Source organism: Capsicum annuum, chromosome 11 (genome assembly GCF_002878395.1).
Source record: "Capsicum annuum cultivar UCD-10X-F1 chromosome 11, UCD10Xv1.1, whole genome shotgun sequence".
In the NCBI taxonomy this organism is placed as follows: domain Eukaryota; kingdom Viridiplantae; phylum Streptophyta; class Magnoliopsida; order Solanales; family Solanaceae; genus Capsicum; species Capsicum annuum.
In genome coordinates, this window is record NC_061121.1 from 233,831,543 (window position 1) to 233,852,683 (window position 21,141).

The 21,141-nt window shown below is 36.2% G+C and overlaps 1 protein-coding gene across 5 annotated transcripts; it reads left to right on the top strand.

Annotated features, from left to right (window-relative positions):
• The first annotated feature begins 9,520 nt into the window (after positions 1-9,520).
• Positions 9,521-13,983, top strand: LOC124885287 (putative disease resistance protein At3g14460). Of its 5 annotated transcripts, XR_007047575.1 has the most exons (9): positions 9,524-9,692; positions 9,791-10,813; positions 11,207-11,284; positions 11,489-11,750; positions 11,834-11,958; positions 12,153-12,564; positions 12,714-12,801; positions 13,001-13,077; positions 13,636-13,983. XR_007047575.1 is itself a non-coding variant. In XM_047400002.1 (7 exons), the coding sequence occupies exon 2, from the start codon at positions 9,849-9,851 to the stop codon at positions 10,782-10,784; it is 936 nt and encodes a 311-aa protein (XP_047255958.1). In that variant the 5' UTR covers positions 9,534-9,692; positions 9,791-9,848; the 3' UTR covers positions 10,785-10,813; positions 11,207-11,284; positions 11,578-11,750; positions 11,834-12,801; positions 13,001-13,077; positions 13,636-13,983. The 5 variants fall into 5 exon arrangements, 2 of the variants coding, with proteins under 2 accessions (XP_047255958.1, XP_047255957.1); XR_007047573.1 differs by having other exon boundaries at positions 9,521-9,692; positions 12,153-13,077; XR_007047574.1 differs by having other exon boundaries at positions 9,521-9,692; positions 11,852-11,923; positions 12,153-13,077.
• Positions 13,984-21,141: the final 7,158 nt, after the last annotated feature.

Here is a 21,141-nt window from a genome sequence, read left to right on the forward strand (position 1 = left end):
TCTGATTGGAGTAATATTCGGCAATAGATTACATCTTTGCTCTAATTGGACTTGTTAGGCAGCAATAGGTTTTTATGCTAAAGAGATTATGTTAATCTCAAATTTCTTTCAATTGAAATATCATGGAATATATTTCTTCCTATTTTTTCTCCCAAAATTTCTCAAATATTGTGTTCTTCACCTACAAATTAGCTAATTTTTGTCCATTGAAGATTACGTTTAAACTTTTTTAATCCTTATTAACTCGCATAGATTTGATTTGAAGATTTTTGCGGTAAATTTTATATCTTTACGGATATATATGTTTGTTCTTCTTTATTTCTTAAAGTTATTCTCTATACTTTACCCTCTTTTTTTTTTTTTTTTTATATATATATATATATATATATATATATATATATAGTGTTAATTAGGTGTGCAAGTAACTAATTTGTAGTTTTTCAAATAAATGGGGAAACCCCTTTTAGGCGAGTAATGAGAGATATTGAACATGTAGATAAGATTAATTGTGGTACTCCATCCTCTGATTTGAGAGTTTCTCAATTAGACAGTGACAAAGTAGGTTTTATAATTGAATTGGAAGAAGATAAGTTGAGAGCAGAGACTCGAAGGAAAAGTGACAATGACTATGTTAAAATTCGAAATAGCATGATAGATTGTCAATCAAAAGATCATTCAATCAACGCTTCAAAAATATCAATTGTCAGTACAAGTAGATCAAAAAAAAATGAAAAGGAAAAGAAATGGCAAATTCTAGCAATGATGAAAGAGGAAAATGTTCCAAGCTTTATCAATCCAAAGCGAAGAGTAATGATGTTAAGATTCAACATAAGATATTTTTGTATATTTATCAATTAAATTTTTTTGTAGTTTAGTTATCTCATAATATTAAAGTTTTGTATTTCTGCGATTGTATTCGGTGTAAAGATGTATACATATATCAACATCATACAGTTATACTTATGTAAATCTATATCTATAATCTATAATCTATAATCTATAATCTATAATATATTAAAAGTGTGAAGATCTTTAGAAAAGTGACTTGAACTTTTTGCCCTTCATTAAAAGACGTCACAATAGACAAAATGTCATTTACCATATTACTAAATTATTATTTAATTATTTTGTAATATTTTAGGTGTCCCATTAAAATTTGATTATTAATCTTTCCTTATTTAAACATAATTAAAAATACTATTAATTTTCAAGGTTATTAATCTTTCCTTGTTTAAACGTCATTAAAAATATTATTAATTTACATTTGATGAACTAATAATAATTTATTCTTTTATGTAAAAAGACGTAACCAAATATTAATAGTTTTATTGATTAAGATGAAACACTTATAATGTTAAACTATATCTTTTAAATAGATACAACATTTATATTAACTCAATTGCTATTTTTTTTTTTTATAATTTTATTTCTTTATATATAATTATACTTATCAACGCAAGACACACGTGCAAAGCACGTACACTTGACTAGTATAACAATATATGTAAACATATACATACACACACACAAAGACACACACACACACATAAACGGAACTTTTAACTTGACGCCAAATTATAACTATTATGATCCTTAACTTTACCAGTGCACAAGTAAACCTTTTAACTATACAAAAGCTAAATAAAAAAATATTCCAATCCGACCTGACAAAATGCGTGTATACACTCAAACCACGCGAGTCAGAGTTAGAATTGAAGTGTTTTGGCATAATACATAAATATGACCCTAAACTTGATACCAAATTATAACTTTGATCTTAAACTTTGATAGTGCACAAATAAGACCTTTAACTATTCAAAACCTGAATAAATATGGCCTCCGATTTTGCAACTCCATGCGTGAGTTTCACTCGAGCCTACGTGGAAAATTAATCCAATCACACTGTGCCACGTTGTAAAAAGGGCTGACTTGTAGGGAGGTCATATTTGTGCAGTTTTGAATAGTTAAAGGTCATATTTGTGCACTGTCAAATTTTTGCTTTTTGAGTTAAAACGGCATCGTTTTTATTATTATTATTATTATTATTATTATTATTATTATTATTTTATTTATTTCTATAGCTGCAACACTTAGCTTTTTTTTAATTAAAAATAATAACTAGAGGGGATCGAACCCGCACAGTAGACTGAAGGAAGCGCCGAAGAAGAGCAAATAAAACCATTGGGCTATCAAGTACCTTGTTTCATGTGGTTCAACATTAATATACGTACATAAATATAGATTTTGTATCGTATATATACAACGTAATTTTTTTACTGAGGGGGTTCGGGTGAACCCCATGGCAACTACGTAGGTCCGCCCCTGTGTTAATTTAATAACATTTTTATAACGTTACATTTTAATAACGTTAATTTAATATACTACTACTACTATCCTTAATAACGTTTTAGTAAAACTATAATTTTTTTATTATTAGTATAGTTTCATCTTTAATTTAATATTTAAATAAATTATATTTAGATATATTATATAACATAAATTCTCCCTTTGCTTTATAATATATATACATACCCGCGCGATTTTTCATATGAGGCTGACCCACCTAATTTATTTATTAATATTGCTCTTTTTCCGCAATGACAAAAGAAATTAGATGCCATTTTCATCTTTGAGCTGAAAATAATGAAAAAATTGTAACGCCCCGTAAAAGGCGTGCATAGATTAGTCTTTAATATTGAGCTCCTAGACTTAATGACTTAAAATTTTCTAAGTGTAAAATGAGACTTAAGTCATTTTAGCTGGCAATCTTCGGGATACAACTTTTCAACCTTCCCGACATCCATTTTTAGATTTTCAAGTTGAGTTACTATCGGGAAAGCTCATAGTGCATCTCGGATAAGTTTTGGAATTTTTTGGAATGCATAAGGCTGCGTTTGGATTTCAAAACAGTAACAAAACGCATAGCCTATTGTCCAGTTTTCAGCATTTCAGGGTCAACTTCAAACAATCATAACTCCCTGTATATAATGAAATGTGCAAGCTATAATATATCAAACGAAAGCTCTTTGAGTCCTATTTCAAATGCAGTTGGTTTCATCTAATTTGATTATATGAGTAAAATGTTATAATCGATTTACTCCAGACTATCAAACTGTCAACTGAGAGACAGATTTGACCTTAATTGTTCCTTAGGGGTATTTTGGTCATCCTTCACCCCTATATATACCACAAACATGGGATTTGATCCCTCAAACACCAAAATACACCTTCATTCATCAAAATTGCTCAAGAACACTCCTTAGGGTTTCAAAATAAAAACTCAAATAGTTCAAGATTTGACCGTAGGTTTTCAAAGATGATTACGCATTCGAAATCACAAATCCGCGAGTTTCAAGAAACATCTAGTATTTTCAGAAATAGAGGTACGTGGGGTTATCCTAAAATCTCATGGGTGTAGTTTTTATGAATATGCATGCTTTTAAATGGGGGTTTTCAATCAAATGCTAATAACTTTCTTTAACTATGATTTCTAAGTCATTTTTCTTTATGTAATGGGAATTGTTTGCCTATATACTTCAATGGTTGAAACCATGCATATGTGATTTGAGATTTTCCATGGAAGTTTGATAAATATGAATGATAAATTGCTTTCAAATTCCCATGATAATGTCTTGATACCCCATATCATATTGTGACCAACGAAAGAGAGCATGAATTTGAAATAATTATTTTTCACCACTTGTAAATGATGAAGCACCTTGGGTTTTACATGATTATGCATATGTGGATGTGATATTGATGACTTGCAAGTCGGGTATGACGATACCCTACCGAATATGATACGTGATTGAATTAAATGAAGTTTGAATGCATTGATTTTACATGAGATAGGTGAATGCCCGAAGAAGGCGTTTAAGGGCTATCGCTGGAAACCATATTTGCCGATACGGGAATTTGGTACCAGTCTAAGTGATCTTGTGTACTTGACTTTATGTCATTCCCAAATTGGGACTATAGGTAGGAGCCCGGGCTAAGTGATCTTGGGCACTACCATTGGGTCGAGACACCATGCTTCGTTGTCTTGTGTGTCTCTCCCTCACTTATACTCTAATCTCGGCGGCAACCGAGGTTTGACAGTTGGTGTAAATTATGTAGGATATTCCACCTAGCTCATTTGCATTTCATTATTGTTGAGAAACTATTGCATTATGCCCATGTGTTTTCAAATGATTTGATATGAAATTGCTTTATAATGGCTCTCAACTATATTTTATAAAAATATTGTGTTTTGTTTTGATATCTCTGCGTGCCAGTACTTTTGTGCTGACCCCCTCCCTTCTCCAACCTCTCAGGTTCAGAGGTCTAGTCTAGGGGTCAAGAGAATCAGTAGATCATTCAGATAGAGTTGCAGAGACAAGTGGTGAACCTTCTATGTTTCAGACGGACTTATGTCCTGCAGTCCTTTTATCTTATATTTAGTTTTGGGGTCTACTGGGGGCCTTGTTCCAGTTTATATGTAGTTACTTGACTCAGTCATTTGTTAGAGATTTTCGCAGACAGTTAGAGTTAATTGATGTTGGGGGAACTTTATTTCCCCGTTATTATTTCTTTTCATATTTATGACCATGTTTTTGAATTATTGTGCTTCTTCAACATTACTTTGATCATATAAATTAGGTTCTTGATTACCAAACAGATAGGGGTGTTTCAGGCCTCCATGGTTCGAAATGCTCGTCACGGCCAGGCCTTGGTTCGGATCATGACAAACTTGGTATCAAAGCACGGTTCATGGTCCCAAGGTGTCTGGAAAATCGTGTCAGGTAGAGTCTTGTTTATGGGTGTGTAGCGTGCCATACTTATAAGCAGGAGGCTACTCGGCGTTTAGGAATGTCTCTCTTTCTTCATGTTCTAGTTCGTGCAATAGAGTTAGAATGTTCCTCTTTCATACTCTAATTCGTGCTATAGTGTTGCCCATACGAAAGTAAAAAGTCATCCCACATTCTTTCCTTACTCTAATGTCCTCAGATATGTCTCATTATTGAGGTGATTAAGTACAGAAGTTTAGAATCTAAATGGTATGGTCTTTTCTGATTGAACCATATAAGAGTTAAAATTTGTGCAAGGACTTGATAAGAGTCTGTTAGTGCTTCAATGTGTATTGATTTCGATGTAAACATTGATCCTGATGGAATCATGCTTTTCAGCTTGAGGTAAAAATTGCATTTAGTCCCCTTCAAATTTATGTTACAAATGTCTTGCTTAAGGGGGGATGATGTGTAGTAGAATGTTGGAACTGTATTTTCACCCGAATAGTAGTATGCATTAAAGTGTTGTTGTCATGACCTATTGGTAGTGATATTGGACCAAGAAGTTGGGAATGTGAAGTCACAAAGTTAGAAGTCAGAGTGAGGGTGACTTTTGTGTAAATGAATATTTTAGTTGAATGACCGATGTTCAAGAATGATTTACCCCCTTATGGTGATAGACTAATGTGGTAGCTAGTAGCATGTGTGGATTGTATAGTAGTCTGTGGGGGAAGTGTTTAACTCAGATTTTTATTTATACAGAATAAAATATGTATCCTTAGATCATTGAATATTGTGTGTCAATTTTCTATCTCTTGTAATATGTAATCTTGTTATAATGGTGTTTTTGAAAAAAATCAAAGTCTAGTGAAGCCGCGTGGGGCTCTTTTGATTCACTAGCATAGTTTCTTTGTTATTCATTTCATTTCTTGTTCAAACACAAAAATCAAAGTCTAGTGAAGCCGTGTGAGGCCTATTTCAATTCACTAGCAGCTTGCTGTCCAACTTGTTGTTCTTGTGTTGGTTTAATATATGTATAGCTGAATCTGTTTGCATGAGATTGAGTAAGTAATTAGGAGGTGAGAGATCAGTATAAGTAGATAAGATTGTATGGGGTTATAATATCAGATTAAGGTTAACCATGCCTATTATGTGACTTTACCCCCCTTGACCTTCTTTTGTTGGTAGTTGTAAACTAGTACTACTTGTGAAAAGGTATGTAGTAGATTTGTGAGGTATTTGGATAGAATGTTTAGATTTGACGGACTAGTATATTATGTTGCCTTCTTCATTGAGGGTAGATGATTGATGCTAGACTATTGGCTTGAATTTAATGTAGAATGTGGATGTCGGAATAGTGGCATGAGATTGATAATGTTGGACTCTTTTATATGATCTTGATTCTCATAGTAATGAGATATAAGTTTGTAGTCGCGATATTGGTAGGCTATGACGAAAGTGGTATGGTTCATCAAAGGCTCGGTGATATCCATGTTAAGTGTTAGAAATCTAAGTTTGAGCTTTGAAGGTTGAACCGATAGAAATAAGTGTGCAAGCATCATACTATGACAATTGGGGCTATCGAAATATATAATGTATCTCAGAAGGTAGTATTAGCAGTGGGCTTTCCACTTTCATGTGCGGTCTTTCGGGTTAAATTTCTATTTAATTATGTGTGTTGTTGTATTCCAGACCCCAGAGTGCGGTGAGTGTAGTTCAGCTTAGAGTCTAGTAATAAGGGATCTTTTGAACTTAATATGATGGCTTAAAGCCAAGGGGGAGATGATAGAACGAATAACCAAGTCAGGCTCTCAGATTCTAGTAGTGATGTCATGATGATATAGAATGTCAGAAAGTGAGGGTGAGACTTAACCCATTCTTATCTCAGTATTTTTTAGTGATCCCAATGCGTACTCAAGCTTTACGTTTCAGTTCCGTGATCATAGTTCGTGATTCCTGTATATGATACAGAGTCACGTACTCTTCCAGTTCCAAGATAATAAGTTCTAGCTCATTCAAGTAGTCGGAATCACATTCCTTATGTTAGGAACTCTAGTTGAGGTCATGCAACTCATGACGCATGTACTTACTCTTTATAGTGTGCTCAATCCTGTATAAAAATCTTCTCATGCTTCAGGGTCTTATGTTTTAACCTTTTAGTGACCCTCCCTATGCAATCATAGTGGTGATGATGTAAATGTTCTTATTGATGGAAGATCATAGTACGTTTGTTTCGATAAAGCCATAAGTATGAAGTAAGATTTGGGGCCAATCTTTGATACATGTGATGGTTAGTGGAAAAGTTTGTGAGTATGTTTTAGGGTAGTGTGTGGGACTTATATTGACAATAGTTTAGAAACTATGTGAAGTATGTATTTATGGGTGGTTGCCTTGAAGTAAACATGTGGTTATAAAATAGGCTTGAATGACGTTTTGGGATTGTAGTTGGAGGTCGCAATTTGCATTAACAACTTCATATTAAGAGTTCAGAGTAGTCATTGAAGTGGTAAGGCATGTTATGCTTAGGATGTGATCTTTAAAAGAGTTATAAAAGGTGGCATCATATGGTTTAGAATAATAGCGTGGTGTAGCATGTTGTATTTTTTTGACTTAGAGTTAGGCTTGATCGGGGTGTAAGGATTAAACTATTTTAGACATTAGTAGAAAAATTTGTCAATGCTCATATAAGAATTTTAAGCTGAATTGAATGAATATGATATTTATAGGGAATAGTATAGTTAAGGGATATTCGAGAAGTGTACTAAGCTTGAAAGTAAGAAGTTGTATTGCCAAAGGTCTAGTAATTCTATCCTAATTTAGGAGTTATATGTCTATATTCCAGACTGCAGAGTAGTGTCAATGTTGTGATTTCCTCAGTGGGATGTCTTGTGTAATCCATACCGAAGAATTGTGGCTCCCTATTACTGTTAGAACTTCTTTAGAGAGAGCGTTGAAGAGATACTCCAGTTAAGTATGAGGGTCCAGCATAATTCAGTCTGTATAGCCAGTAAGCCAGTTTAGCAGTCAGATTCACATGACTTGTTTTCTCGTCTTTTCATTTATTCATGCTACCCGAAATCTCAAACATGATACTATTCCAAGATAGAATATACTAGTAATTGCGAGTATAGCTCAGTTCATGCATCATGCATTAGATTCAAATTCCAGAGGTACAATTATGAATCAAATCGTAGGTGCCGTGTGCATTGCCTCCGTTTTCCGAGTATCTTAGTGAATTGAGCACTCATAGAGGGACCTAGGGTCCCAAGAGGGAGATACCCCATTCGGTTGCATGCATAAGTTCTTATTACAAGCTTCGCATCAGTTGTTATTGCGTATTCAGTCATACGTTCTTGTGTCAGTTCAGTCAGATATGCCTGCATTAGAAATGCATGTTCAATAGAAAAAGTTTAGTTTATCAGTGTATTCAGTCTTGCGTTAATAAGGACAACTCAAACACAGACCCATGCATCAGGTATGCATGTACGGTATAAGAATTTAGAACATCAGTAGTTCCAGTCTTATAGTCATGTTTCAGATCAGTGTATTCTTTATTAAAAGACATGTCATGTCCGCGTTATTCCATAGCTTTAAGGCTTCAACACGTTCCTACCCATCATTCGAGGACGAATGATCTCAAAGGGGAGATAATGTAACGCCCCGTAAAAGGCGTGCATAGATTAGTGCACGATTACCATGTTTTTGAATTATTGTGTTTCTTCTGCATTACTTTGATCATATGAATTAGGTGCATGATTACCAGACAGATAGGAGTGTTTCGAGCCTCCATGGTTCGAAACACTCGTCACGGCTAGGCTCTGGTTCGGGTCGTGACAAAAATAATAGTGAAAAGTCATTTAAAGGTCATATTTGTGCAGTTTTGAATACTTAAAGGTCATATTTGTGCACTGTAAAAGTTTAAGGTCAAAGTTATAATTTGGTGTCAAGTTTAGGGTCATATTTATGTATTATGCCCTTAGATTTTAAGCTGGACGCGCCCAATTTTGCGTGTTGAACACACGTTTTACCACATAGGATTGGAGGTCATATTTGTGCAGTTTTGAATAGTTAAAGGTCATATTTGTGCACTATCAAAGTTTAAGGTCAAAGTTATAATTTGGTATCAAGTTTAGGATCATATTTATGTATTACGCCAAGTGTTTTTTTATTCAGCTTTTGTATAGTTAAAGGGCCTACCTGTGCACTGGCAAAGTTAAAGATCGTAGTTATAATGTGTCTTTTCTACTAGGTGGCAGCATCTGAGTGGATTACTAATCTACGTAGGAGCGATTGAGTTTCACTCATGTAAGTTACAGAATTGGAGTTTTTTTTTTTTCCAGTTTTTTCATAGTTAAAGGGCCTAGCTATGCACTGACAGAGTTAAACGTCATAGTTATAAATTGGTGTAAGTTAAAGATCCTGTTTATGTATTATGCCTTGTAACTAACAAAATCTTTTGACAATATGTTGCAGCTATGGCGCAAACTGTTATCATTTCATCGTATCTCTTGGTGTTACAAGTACTCCCAACTTCTTGACATCAAGTACTCCCTTTTTCAATTTATACAACTCACTTTTTTTAGTCTGTTCAAAAAAAAGAATTAACGACAATTTAACTTTCAAATGCCCATTTTACCCTTAATTAAATAATTTATAGACACACAAATATCACGATTTATTTGTCAACGCAACCACCCCACCACCCTTCCTCTGTTGCCTCAATTATTCAACCTTGTCAACTAGACTAAGTCTTCTTGTTAGGTGAAAAGTCATACTCATGTAAAGGAGAAAAAAGGACAGCTTTGATTCTTTCTACACCCTTAGACTTTGTGGAAAAGGGATAGTTGTACCAATTACAAGTAAAACCACTGCAAAAAAAAAGGAGACGGAAGAATCACTTTGCAGATTACTCTTAACATTCAACAGGTAAAATATAGTTGTTAAATATTTGATTTGAAGATAGAAAGATTTATCATCTCAAAATTCTTAAAATCATTTTTGTGGTTCCTTGTTTTGCTTTGTAGATTTCAGAAATGGAGATTGGCTTAGCAGTTGGTGGTGCATTTCTCTCTTCAGCTTTGAATGTTCTCTTTGATAGGCTTGCTCCTCATGGTGATCTGCTCAACATGTTTCAGAAGAATAAGAATGATGTTCAGTCCTAATGGGACTGAAAGACTCGATATTCGTTGTTGTGAGAATCTTGAAATACTTTCGGTGGCATGTGGGATCCAGATGACGACATTGATTATTTCGGAATGCAAAAAGCTGAAGCGGCTGCCAGAACGTATGCAGGAACTCCTTCCCTCTCTTAAGGAACTGCGACTGTGGAAATGTCCAGAAATAGAGTCCTTTCCTGATGGAGGATTGCCCTTCAATTTACAACTCCTTGAGATCAGCTATTGCGAGAAACTGGTGAACGGGCGAAAGGAGTGGCGTTTACAGAGACTCCTCTCTCTCAGAGAGTTGTACATCATCCACAATGGCAGTGACGAAGAGATTTTTGGTGGTGAGAATTGGGAGTTGCCTTGCTCTATTCAAAGGCTTTTCATAGGCAATCTGAAATCATTAAGCAGCCAACTTCTCAAAAGCCTCACCTCTCTTGAATATCTACGTACTGATAATTTACCTCAAATTCAGTCACTGCTGGAACAAGGGCTTCCCTCCTCTCTTTCTGAGCTACGTTTATCTCTTCATGATGAGCTCCATTCACTACCAACCGAATGTCTTGGGCACCTTACTTCGCTTCGACGTCTAGAGATCATCAATTGCCCTCAACTCCAATCTCTTGCAGAATCAGCGCTGCCCTCCTCCCTCTCTGAGTTGACCATCTGGAATTGCCCTAATCTCCAATCCCTTCCAGTAAAAAGGATTCCCTCTTCCCTCTCTAAACTATCTATTTACAGATGCCAATTGCTCAAACCACTCCTAGAATTTGACAAGGGGAGGTACTGGCCAGAAATTGCTCATATTCCTGAAATATATATGGATTTCGCATTAGGTGACAGCGAATGGCTGTGATGATTAATAAAAACGAAGCTCCCCCACATGTAAGTTTTTCTTTTTCCTCAGTCGCTTTTTAGTTTTGCTTATTACTTCCCGTTGCATGTTTCTTAATTATTTTCTCTTGTTAAGCTATTGGGTGAAGTTTTGTGTTTGGAAAACATATTTCACTTTTTTGCAAAAAAATCATAAAATATAAACTTATAAGCTTTAACCACTACAGACTTGACTAGAATGAAACAATTGGAACAATTATAGCTGGGAGGATTAGTGGAGTTTCTTAAAAAAATATTAAAGTTCGAGGTATATTCTAAGTTTTTAAAGTACCCAAAAACAATAATTTCTCCCAAAAAATATTATTTTTTTTCTAGTTTTTGAGAATTTGAGTTTTTTGCCAATTTTTTTTCAGAAACTGCTTGTTGATTCATTTATTATTGCAGGAGTTGATCAATGAATTTGCAGAACCACTAAGAAGTGCATAAATGCTCGAAAAAATGAAATCTCTATTTCACAATCAGGTAATATGTTTTGCCTATTCCTTATTATAAAGCTTGGAAAGCAAAGATTTTGAAGGAAAATTTTCATACACAGTTCTTTTTCATTCGGAGGGGCAAACTTTGTTCATTGTGCTTTAATGTCTAGATAACTTGACAGTTAATTTGTAGAATTCGCCTTTGCTTGCCTATTAGCTTGATTTGACATTTGATCCATTGGCATTGTAGGAGTTGTTGATCCATTGGCATTGTAGGAGTTGTTCAATCGCTGAGCTGCATATATATATATCATTGACGTAATCTCCAATCGCTTGCAGAACCATCAGACTGGCCTCTTCCATGTCTGAACTATGTATTTCCAACTGCCTGTTGCTCGAACCACATCTAGCATTTGAGAAAGGGGATTGCTTGTCATAAATTGCTTATATCTCCTCATCGAGATTGGTCGGGAGTACCTGCAATGATTAAAATGATTGGTTCTCTGTTAAATGTGAGTTATTTTGGTTCTTTTTCTTCAGTAGTTTTTCATTTTTCGTTTTTTCTCTTTGCTTGTGTACTAATTCTTTTACATAGTTAAATCTTGTTGAGCAGGGTTTAGCGTCTATTGCCACTGTGAAGCCGAGAGATCACCTCCAGATTATCATGAAAAATGACAAATAAAAAGTACTATCTTGCATCTCCAGAAATTTTTAAACATTGTGAGAAAAAAGACCTTTTTATCATTCACAGTACATTGATATGTCAGCCCCAGATGTATAAGTCTTTTGAAATATGAGTCATTTTTTATTTGAAAATGCTAAAGATAAAATAGACGTACCATTGCGAATACGCCTGCCTAGTTCATGTAGCTTGACGTTTCATCAAATAATTCTTGTTTTTTCTCCTTCTCCAGTTACTTGAGAAAGGAGGATGTGATTTAGAGTTGTACATGTGGGTAGACTCTACAGGATCAACAACCATAGCGCACGAAGTATGGTAGAATTCCTCGTTATGGCTATTCAAGAATCATGTGATGCGGTGAAAGGTTTCCCATTGGGGTTCCCGACCCTCCAGATTTTCACTTGCCAATAGGGGGGTTTCCTTGCTATTAAGGTGTCAAGGCGGTCGAAGGTCACAAGTGGAAGCAACCGATGCTTTGATCATTCAATTGACTCCTCGCTGTCATGCTGGCAAAAGCAGGGGGTTCGGTTGGTTTTACCTCAGATCAATTCTTTGTTGCAATCGCTTTGATCCACCCAAATTCTGTGAAGTTTGAACACCAATTAGGAGTAGTCATTTTCTAGTACCAATTACATGATCCAGTGGTATTAACTATCAGAACTGATATTGTTAAAGCTGAAGCATTTCAACTAATTTACTCATTATGTTTATAGTATGTCTATACATGAACCATTGAAGATTTTTAGTTCATCTCAATATCAATTTATATACTGTTGTTGTTTCCTTTTTCCAGTGTGTTGAGCAAGGAAGAGGTGTTTCGGGGTAATGATTGTATAGCAATCTGCGTCAATAAAGATCTTCCCTCATCGCTCTTTGTTCTGGTAATCATTTTCCTATATCTGAACTATGCGTTTATGGCATCTGTTGCTTGAACCATGTTTACACTCTAGAAAGGTGAGGACTGGCATAAGATTTCTAGTCCATCTAAAAAGTATCGGTGGTGACTCGTCTAAAGATGAAGTTCATGCGACTGGGAACAACATTAGCTCGTTTCACTTTGTTCATCCATTATCATTGCAGGAGTTGTTCATTCAATTTGTGGAACACTTGGAAGAGCATGAATTTTCGGAAAAATGAAATCTCTATTTCACAGTTAGGTATGTTTGCCTATTCCTTGTAAGAAGACTGCATCGAGCTTGGAAATTAAAAGATTTTCAAACACAGTACTTTTTTCATTAAGTAGCTTTGTTCTTTGATCTTTGACGTTCAACAAGGCATCTGATAGGTAATACTGATGATTGATGAATGTTACCTTTTGTTAGATCTTTAGAATTGATAGCATAACCAAGAAAGAGTCATCTCTTATTAACTCTTCTAGTTTTAGCGGATGCATATAAGCTTTTCAAAATATGACAGTCTTTTACTTAACGCGTATATTGCAATCAAATGAAAGTATCCTGTTCAGAATGAATTCAAGGTTAGTAACAACAAAGGATTTACTCATGTTTCAGTTACCGAGATACTTATATTTGTGGTGGTAGTAGTTTAATTTACTTGCTAGAAAACTTCATCTCTTATTAATTCTTCTAGTTTTAGCGGATGCATATAACCAGTTCAAAATATGATGCAGTCTTACTTAACGCGTCTATTGCAGTGCGATGTCTAGATATCGTGACAGTTAATTTTGAGGATTTCTTCTTTGTTTGTCATTGTAGGAGTTGTTCAATCTTGTCTTCGTTGTCTTAAAGTCTGTCAATTCTTGGAATCACAAGGAAGAACTTGAATGGTCAGAAACTACGCAAATCAAAAATGTGGATGAAGAATTCCAAACACAGGTTCTTTTTCACCACACGTCTGTCTACTTTGCCTTCCTTGAGATGAAGCATGCCTTGCTGCACATGGAACATACAGCTCTAATGGAACCCAATATTACATGAGAATAAAAGTTGTTTGATGTAACACATAAAAGAACATGTTGTACATTATGGTATATAAATATATTGTTATGGGGCCATATATTTTGCTCGAATCTTTGAATACAAGTGTGTTTGCTTCTTATGATATATTATGTGTTCTTCTGGATCAAGCATCCTCATTTTACTCTTTCTGCAATTTCTTGTTAGTTTATTTTGCTAACATGGAGAAAAGGTATTTTGACATCTATTTGATTTTTCTTTTCTTGATTTGAAAGAACAAGAAACGGTGGTTGTTGTCAGTTCAACTGGAACGGAGTTTACATGGACCTAAATAGACACCTTGAACATAGAAAAAAAAAATGTTATAGGGTTTTCTAGGGTTTAGGCTTGTGGTTGTTTGTCGTTGTACTAGCCATATTATTGTAGTTCTTGCTTTTGATATCTACCGTCATCTGTTGTTTATTGTGTTTCGATTATCACACTATTTTGTTGTTCATCTTGTACCTCTCTTGTAGGCTTTGCACTGCTTCCCTTTTTAGTTGCTATGGTTTCTTTACTGTTTCCTTCTTCTTTGTACTTGAGCTGAAGATCTTTCAATATATATATATATATATATATATATATATATATCTCCACAACCTCGTGGAAAGGTCTCTCCGTACACTATACCCTTACCAAACTCCACTTGCAAGATTTCACTTGGGTGCTGCTATTGTTGTTGTTGAACATAGAAAAAATAATATTGGAGAGAAAAGAAAAAACAAAAAGATTTGAATTCTTCAGAATTCTAAAATGTATTCATGATATGGAAGGCCCAAATAAGCACTACAATGAGCTGGGGATAAGTACATTGTAACGCCCCACATTTTGGGCTACAATATAGACCATAATTCCGAAGCCATAAATCCTATGCCAATATGGCATGTTAATTATTTGCATAGTATGTGAATCCATTCAAGCTTGAATTTAGACCATAGAGGTCCTTCAACTCAAGACGAGTTGAAACTATTTCGATTGATTAAGTTTTAGTGGACATTGTAATTTGTGTCAGCTTCCATCGACCATAACTCTCTGTATATGTCGAATTAGAGAGCCTACTATGTGTCAAATTATAGGTCTTTGAGTTAGCTTTCCAATGATTTCAATTTTGCTAAAATCCAGCACCGGAGCAAGAAGTTATAGCCTTTCAAAGTAATATGCGTCGGCTAACCAATTGCACATGGCCACTGGAAAGCATAGGCGATGGCATAGGCAGCGCCTATGTAAACATAGGCGATGGCATAGGGGGCGCCTATGTAAACATAGGTGATGGCATAGGCGACGCCTATGTAAAGATTTCAAGTGACTTAAATACTCCGTTTTTTGGGTAAAATGGTCCTTTTTCACCCTTACTTAGCCCTAAACACGAAATTCAGTTCCAAAGACTCCAAAATACACTTTCATTCATCAAAAGTGCTCAAGGATTCTCCTTAGGGTTTAAAAATAAAAACCCAAGCAACTCAAGATTCAATCGGGGGTTTTAGAAACTAATTGCATATTTGGAATCCCCAAAATGTAGGCTTCAGGAAGCACCTATAATCTTCGCATATAGAGGTACGTGGGGTTATCTCAAAAATCTCATGGGCTTTAAAAATTCATGTTTTCAAAATGGGGGTTTTTGAAATTACGAATATGATTATGTTTTAAACATTTTATGATATTGATTTGATCTTTAGGACTAATTCCAATGTGATTTGATATATTATATATGGATATGCATGTGTTTAATAATGATGATAAATTGAGAGCATGATTTACACGGAACCCCTCTCTTGATATGATATTGTTTTAAGTTTTCATATGATATGAATCGTTTGAAATCATCTTGAAATGCATGTCATGAAATGTCTTAAAAATGTCATGATTTGGATAAGATTTTTGACTTTCGAAGAGAGGGTTGTTTTGTTCATGTTGAAATATGTTGCATATGATGATTGAATGAAGAGAATGATATGATACTGATGACTTGCAAGTCGGGTATGACGATACTCTACAGAGTATGACATGTGATTGATTTGAACAAAGTGTGAATGCAATGATTTTTATGAGAAAGGTGGATGCTCGAAGAAGGTGTTTGAGTGAAAGGGCTCATCGCTGGAAACCGTAGTTGCCGATGCGGGTCATATGATATTGTATCCTACATGGGAGGATAATAAAATAATTCGGACATCTCATATGGGGGATTCCCTGCAGTGTACTCACATGGGGGGTATACTGGCTCCAAATCCTGGTGGCTACTTGGATTGGCGGCTTGGCCGCCGAGCACCAGAGGCGGATTCCACCTAGCCGTGGAATTACAATTGTAGGGTATTCCACCTAGCTCAATCGAATTACATTGGTATTGAAAACTATTACGTTATGCCCATATGTTTTCAAATAATTTGATATGAAACTGCTTCATAATGGATCTCACCTATATTGTATGAAAATATTATATTTCTGTTTTGATTTCTCTGCATACCAGTACTTTTGTATTGACCCCCTCCCCTCCCAGGTTCGGAAGCACAATCTAGGGGTCCAGACAACCGGTAGATTCCTTCCAACAGATCGCAGAATCAAGGGGTGAGCCTTCTATATTTCGGAAGGCCTGATGTCTGCAGTTTAATTTATCATTTATTAGTTTTGGGTCTATTGGGGGCCTTGTCCCATTTTTCAGATAGACATTTGTTTTATTCATGTAGTAGAGATTTCGCAGACGTTATAGAGATGTTGTGTTGAGATTGTGGGACATTATTCCCCATTATTACATTCGCATGATTCTTGACCATGTTTCCGTTATATTGTGTATCTTCCGCATTTCTTTTATCATATGAATTGTGTACATGATTACCAGACAGATCGGGGTGTTTCGGGCCTCACGGTTCGGAATACTCGTCACAGCTAGGGCCCCGGTTCGGGTCGTGACATGCATAAAGCAAAAATAATGAATAGACATAAAGCAAAAGATAACTTTCCTTTGTCTCTTCAATTATTCACTTACTTTTTGAAAAGAATAATTGTTTGCAAATTATTTTTAGCATTCAAAATGTAAAATATAGTTGTTAAATATTTGATTTGAAGATAGAAACATTTGTCTTCTCATAATTCTTAAAATCATTTTTGTGGTTCCTTGTTTTGCTTTGTAGATTTCAGAAATGGAGATTGGCTTAGCAGTTGGTGGTGCATTTCTCTCTTCAGTTTTGAATGTTCTCTTTGATAGGCTTGTATTGGCACAAAATGATTAACCCCTGTATAGTTAGTTCAGTTATTAGTTCATAGTTTAGTTCAATAAATATTATTGTTTCAGCAATCCTACTTTGTTTAGGATACTGCCTTCAGCAGTCAGTGTTTATTTACATTACGTTAGTAGTGTTTGTCTAGGAGTCTTCTTATTTCTCTGTAACTCTATTTAAAATGCTTTCTGCGTTCTTCAATAACAATTTTGTCCAGCATTTACTCTGCATTTATATGGTATCAAAGCTCTATACTCTCTAACGAGAACGATCCTATTTTTTTCCCTTCTCTCTTCCTAATGCAGATAGCAGCAATGGCCAACAATCCCAGAGTTGTCAATGCTGATAACACAACAAGTGCTAACATTATTATTCAATTCAACCCTGCGTCCCAATTATCCATCAAACTCAGCGGTGGACACAACTTTGCCACCTGGAAAGCTCAATTCTCAATGCTTATGTATGGTTACAATCTATTTGGCCATCTCAACGGGAGCACTCCTGCCCCTACTCGCACCCTCACCATTGGTAACTATGCAATAGGATTGGCCACACCACCGATGTCTGTCGTTCAAAGTCTCATAATCACCTAGAAGCCAAAGCCAACTATGCTGCTGGATTTACTGCTGCCACTAATCCCTGGATAGTCGACTCCGGAGCCACCCATCATATCATAAAGGAGCCACACAACCTACAACCATACCACGGTAGCGACGATGTATCCATGGGTGACGGTAACAAAATTCTCATCTCCTTCAATTAAATGCATCAAATAATGTTTTTAAGCTAACTCGCACTCTTTGTGCCCCATCTATTAAATGCAAGCTTCTCTCTGTTTCAAAATTTTGTCAAGATAATTCCAAGTCTATTGAATTTTTTCCCTTTGATTTTGTTGTGAAGGATCTGAAAATGCAGAAACCGCTGGTGCACGGTCGGACCAACAATGGCTTGTATGAGTGGCTTATTTCACATCCCCAAGCTCACATACTGCCACATCCACTCCTCTCACTACTTGGCATCAACATTTGGGTCATCCTCACTTTAGAGTTCTTAGGTTTATTTTAAATAAATTCTCGCTACCGTTTCATGAGCGAGACAAACCTTTTTATTGTAATTCTTGTTTATCTAATAAAGCTCATCGGCATCTTTTTACTCAATTATCGTTGTGCAGCTCTAAACCACTTCAAATAATCTTTAGTGATTTATGGGGTCCATCACCAGTCTTATCTCTTGACAAGAAGTTGTATTATTGTATTTTTGTTGACCAATATACAAAATATACTTGGCTTTATACATTAAAAAATAAAAGTAAAGAGATCTTTCAAAAATTTCATCCTATGATAGAAAAGCACTTTGACACCAAAATTTTGTCACTGTACACTGATGGTGGAGGAGAATATAAAAGTCTTGACCCTTATCTCTCACTTCATGGCATTGAACACCTCTCTACTCCACCATATACGCCTCAACGCGTTGCACTTGTAGAACGGCGACATCGCCATATCATCGAAACTGCAAAAATGCTCTTACATGAGGCATCCCTTTCTCCCCAATTTTGGTCTTTTGTGTGTCATCACACCATCTACCTTATTAACCGTTTGCCCATCTCTCAACTAGATAAACAATCCCCATTCTAGCGTCTAATTGGAAAATCGCCTGAGTATAACTCCCTGCGAATATTTGGTTGTTTATGCTATCCATGGCTTAAACCAAACTCCAAAAATAAACTTGAACCAAAATCCACCCCATGTGTCTATCTCGGGTTTCGTTATGTCATCACTGTCACCAATGTTTTGACCCTATTTCTACAAAGGTATACCTATCTCGGGATGTGCAATTTATTGAGAATGTTTTTCCTTTCAAAACGTTGTTCTCCAGTATTGCACTTAACTCACCTTACCTAAAACGGGATAGTATCATGATTTTAAATTCTTCGAATCCCACACCCAAACTTTCCATCACTCGAGAGCTTCCAATTCCATTAGAAACGGACTCCCAAACACCTGTAGAGTCTCACTCAGTATCTTGTCCTTCTCCAGCACAGTTACAGGCCAACTCAAACTCACAATCTGACTCCGACAGTGAACCAACGGTGGACGCAGCTTCTCCAGGTAAATTTCTATCACCCTCGTCTTCTACAGTTCCTATGCTCCCACAATCCTCTTCTCACCCTATTTCCCAGCGGATCACACCACCAGACCTCCCTATAAATGTCACACCCCTTTTTCACGTACTCCAAAAAATGTATTTATATTTTAAGGGTCGAAAGGGTTTTATCATTTAAGTGACAAGAAGTGAAAGTTTGTTTCGGAAAAGGATTATTTACATTTTTATTCAGAGTCACCACTTGGCATAATCCAGTGTGCCAAGTCATCTTTGGAAAATCCTTTTCGAAACCATTTGACTCTTAAACCGGTTTGTGAACAGAGATTCCGGCTAAGGAATTCTGTTGACCGAGGGGAAGATGTTAGGCACCCCTCGATCCCATGGTTCAACCACGATCTCTTGGGTAGAGTGTATCAACTATTTTGGCATTACGAAATGTACAAACCACACAAAAGCACGCAAAATAACCAAACAATAACAAAACAAAACAAAAATGTAAAGTCCAGTCCAATTATTACAACCCAAAATAAAAATGCTGAAATAACTTACACTAGTCCTAAACCATGCTTTACCCGATGCCTCGGGCCTTGATCACGAACATCCTTAGCATACAAAATTCTTCGGGGCATTCCCCGGTGAGTAAATACAAATTACCTCGGGGCATTCCCCGATTAAATAAATACACTTTTCGAATACGACAAATAAAACATTCAACAAATACTCCAAACATTCCAACACTACGCCAATTCTAAACTTGCCTACCCACTTACTGTTTGCCTACCCATCGACGACATATCACATTCAATATCAACAATGTATCAAAAATATCGTAATATTCACTTTTATCAATTTTCGATTTCCATTCCCAAATTTATTTCAACCAAAATGATTAAATAAGTCTCAATCAAATCAACCACGGTAATCGCGATTTCTCCAACATAATATCGAAACATATCACCACGTCACAATCATCAAAAAAACATTAACAACGAAGATTCAAACCAAACACACAACAAATAAATCATCCACACCCAACATCACAAAAAAAAATCAAGATAAATTAAAGATTCGGTTAAAAGAAATGGACCTCGATGAAATTAATCCTTGACGATAATAAGGAAATCCGAAGACCAAAATACTCGACTGGAGAACCTCGATCGCGATGAATCCAACTCAATATAGGGAAAAACTAATAGGACAACTTCAAAACAAGTGAGACAAACTTTGTTATACAAAACCCAAACAAGAACGACGACGCGATTTGATAACGACAACTCGAAATCCAATATCAACGACGAACCAGGAAATAGACGAAACCAAAGCCCCCAAAAAACAATAGGAAAACAAAACCCAACGCAGATCGAGCTCCGATGAGCTCCGGTGACGGAGAGAACGGCGGCGGTGCTGGTTCTTCGGTGGTGACTGGAGCTGAAGCTGTCTACGGTGATGGTGTTTCGCCGATGGCGCCACTGGCCTGCTTCTGTTCACTGAGGATGGTGTTTCGCTGGTCGGTGGTTGGTTTATCGGCGATGGGAGAGGAAAGTGGAAGCTCGGCAGCAGAAGTTAGGTCGGCAGAAGCTCGGCGGCAGCGGCGATAGAGTGGATGGATCGGGGAGAGAGAATGCTAGCCGATGTTGAGCTGGCCGACGTCAGCCATGGATGCCGACGGGTCGTTGGTCGGTCGCCAGCGAGTTTACTGAGAGAGAGAGTGAGAGTCTAGAGAGAGAAAGAGAGAATTTGGTCCCTTTTTTTTCTTTTTGGTTCCTGTTCATGCCAAAAAATCTTCTCCCTTTGTATGTGTGTATCTGTGTATATATATTGTATTTTTCCTTTTTGGGTCCTTTCTTTTTGGACAAGAAAAAAAAGAGAGGGGGGGGTGTGTGACGTGGGGTAGGGTTAGGTAGGGGTAGGGAGGTGGTTTATTTTGATTGGGTAGGTTGTTAGGATA

Bases quoted from the DNA above. Each gene is read 5' to 3' on its own strand.
- LOC124885287 (XM_047400002.1), top strand. From the start codon at position 9,849: ATGTTCTCTTTGATAGGCTTGCTCCTCATGGTGATCTGCTCAACATGT.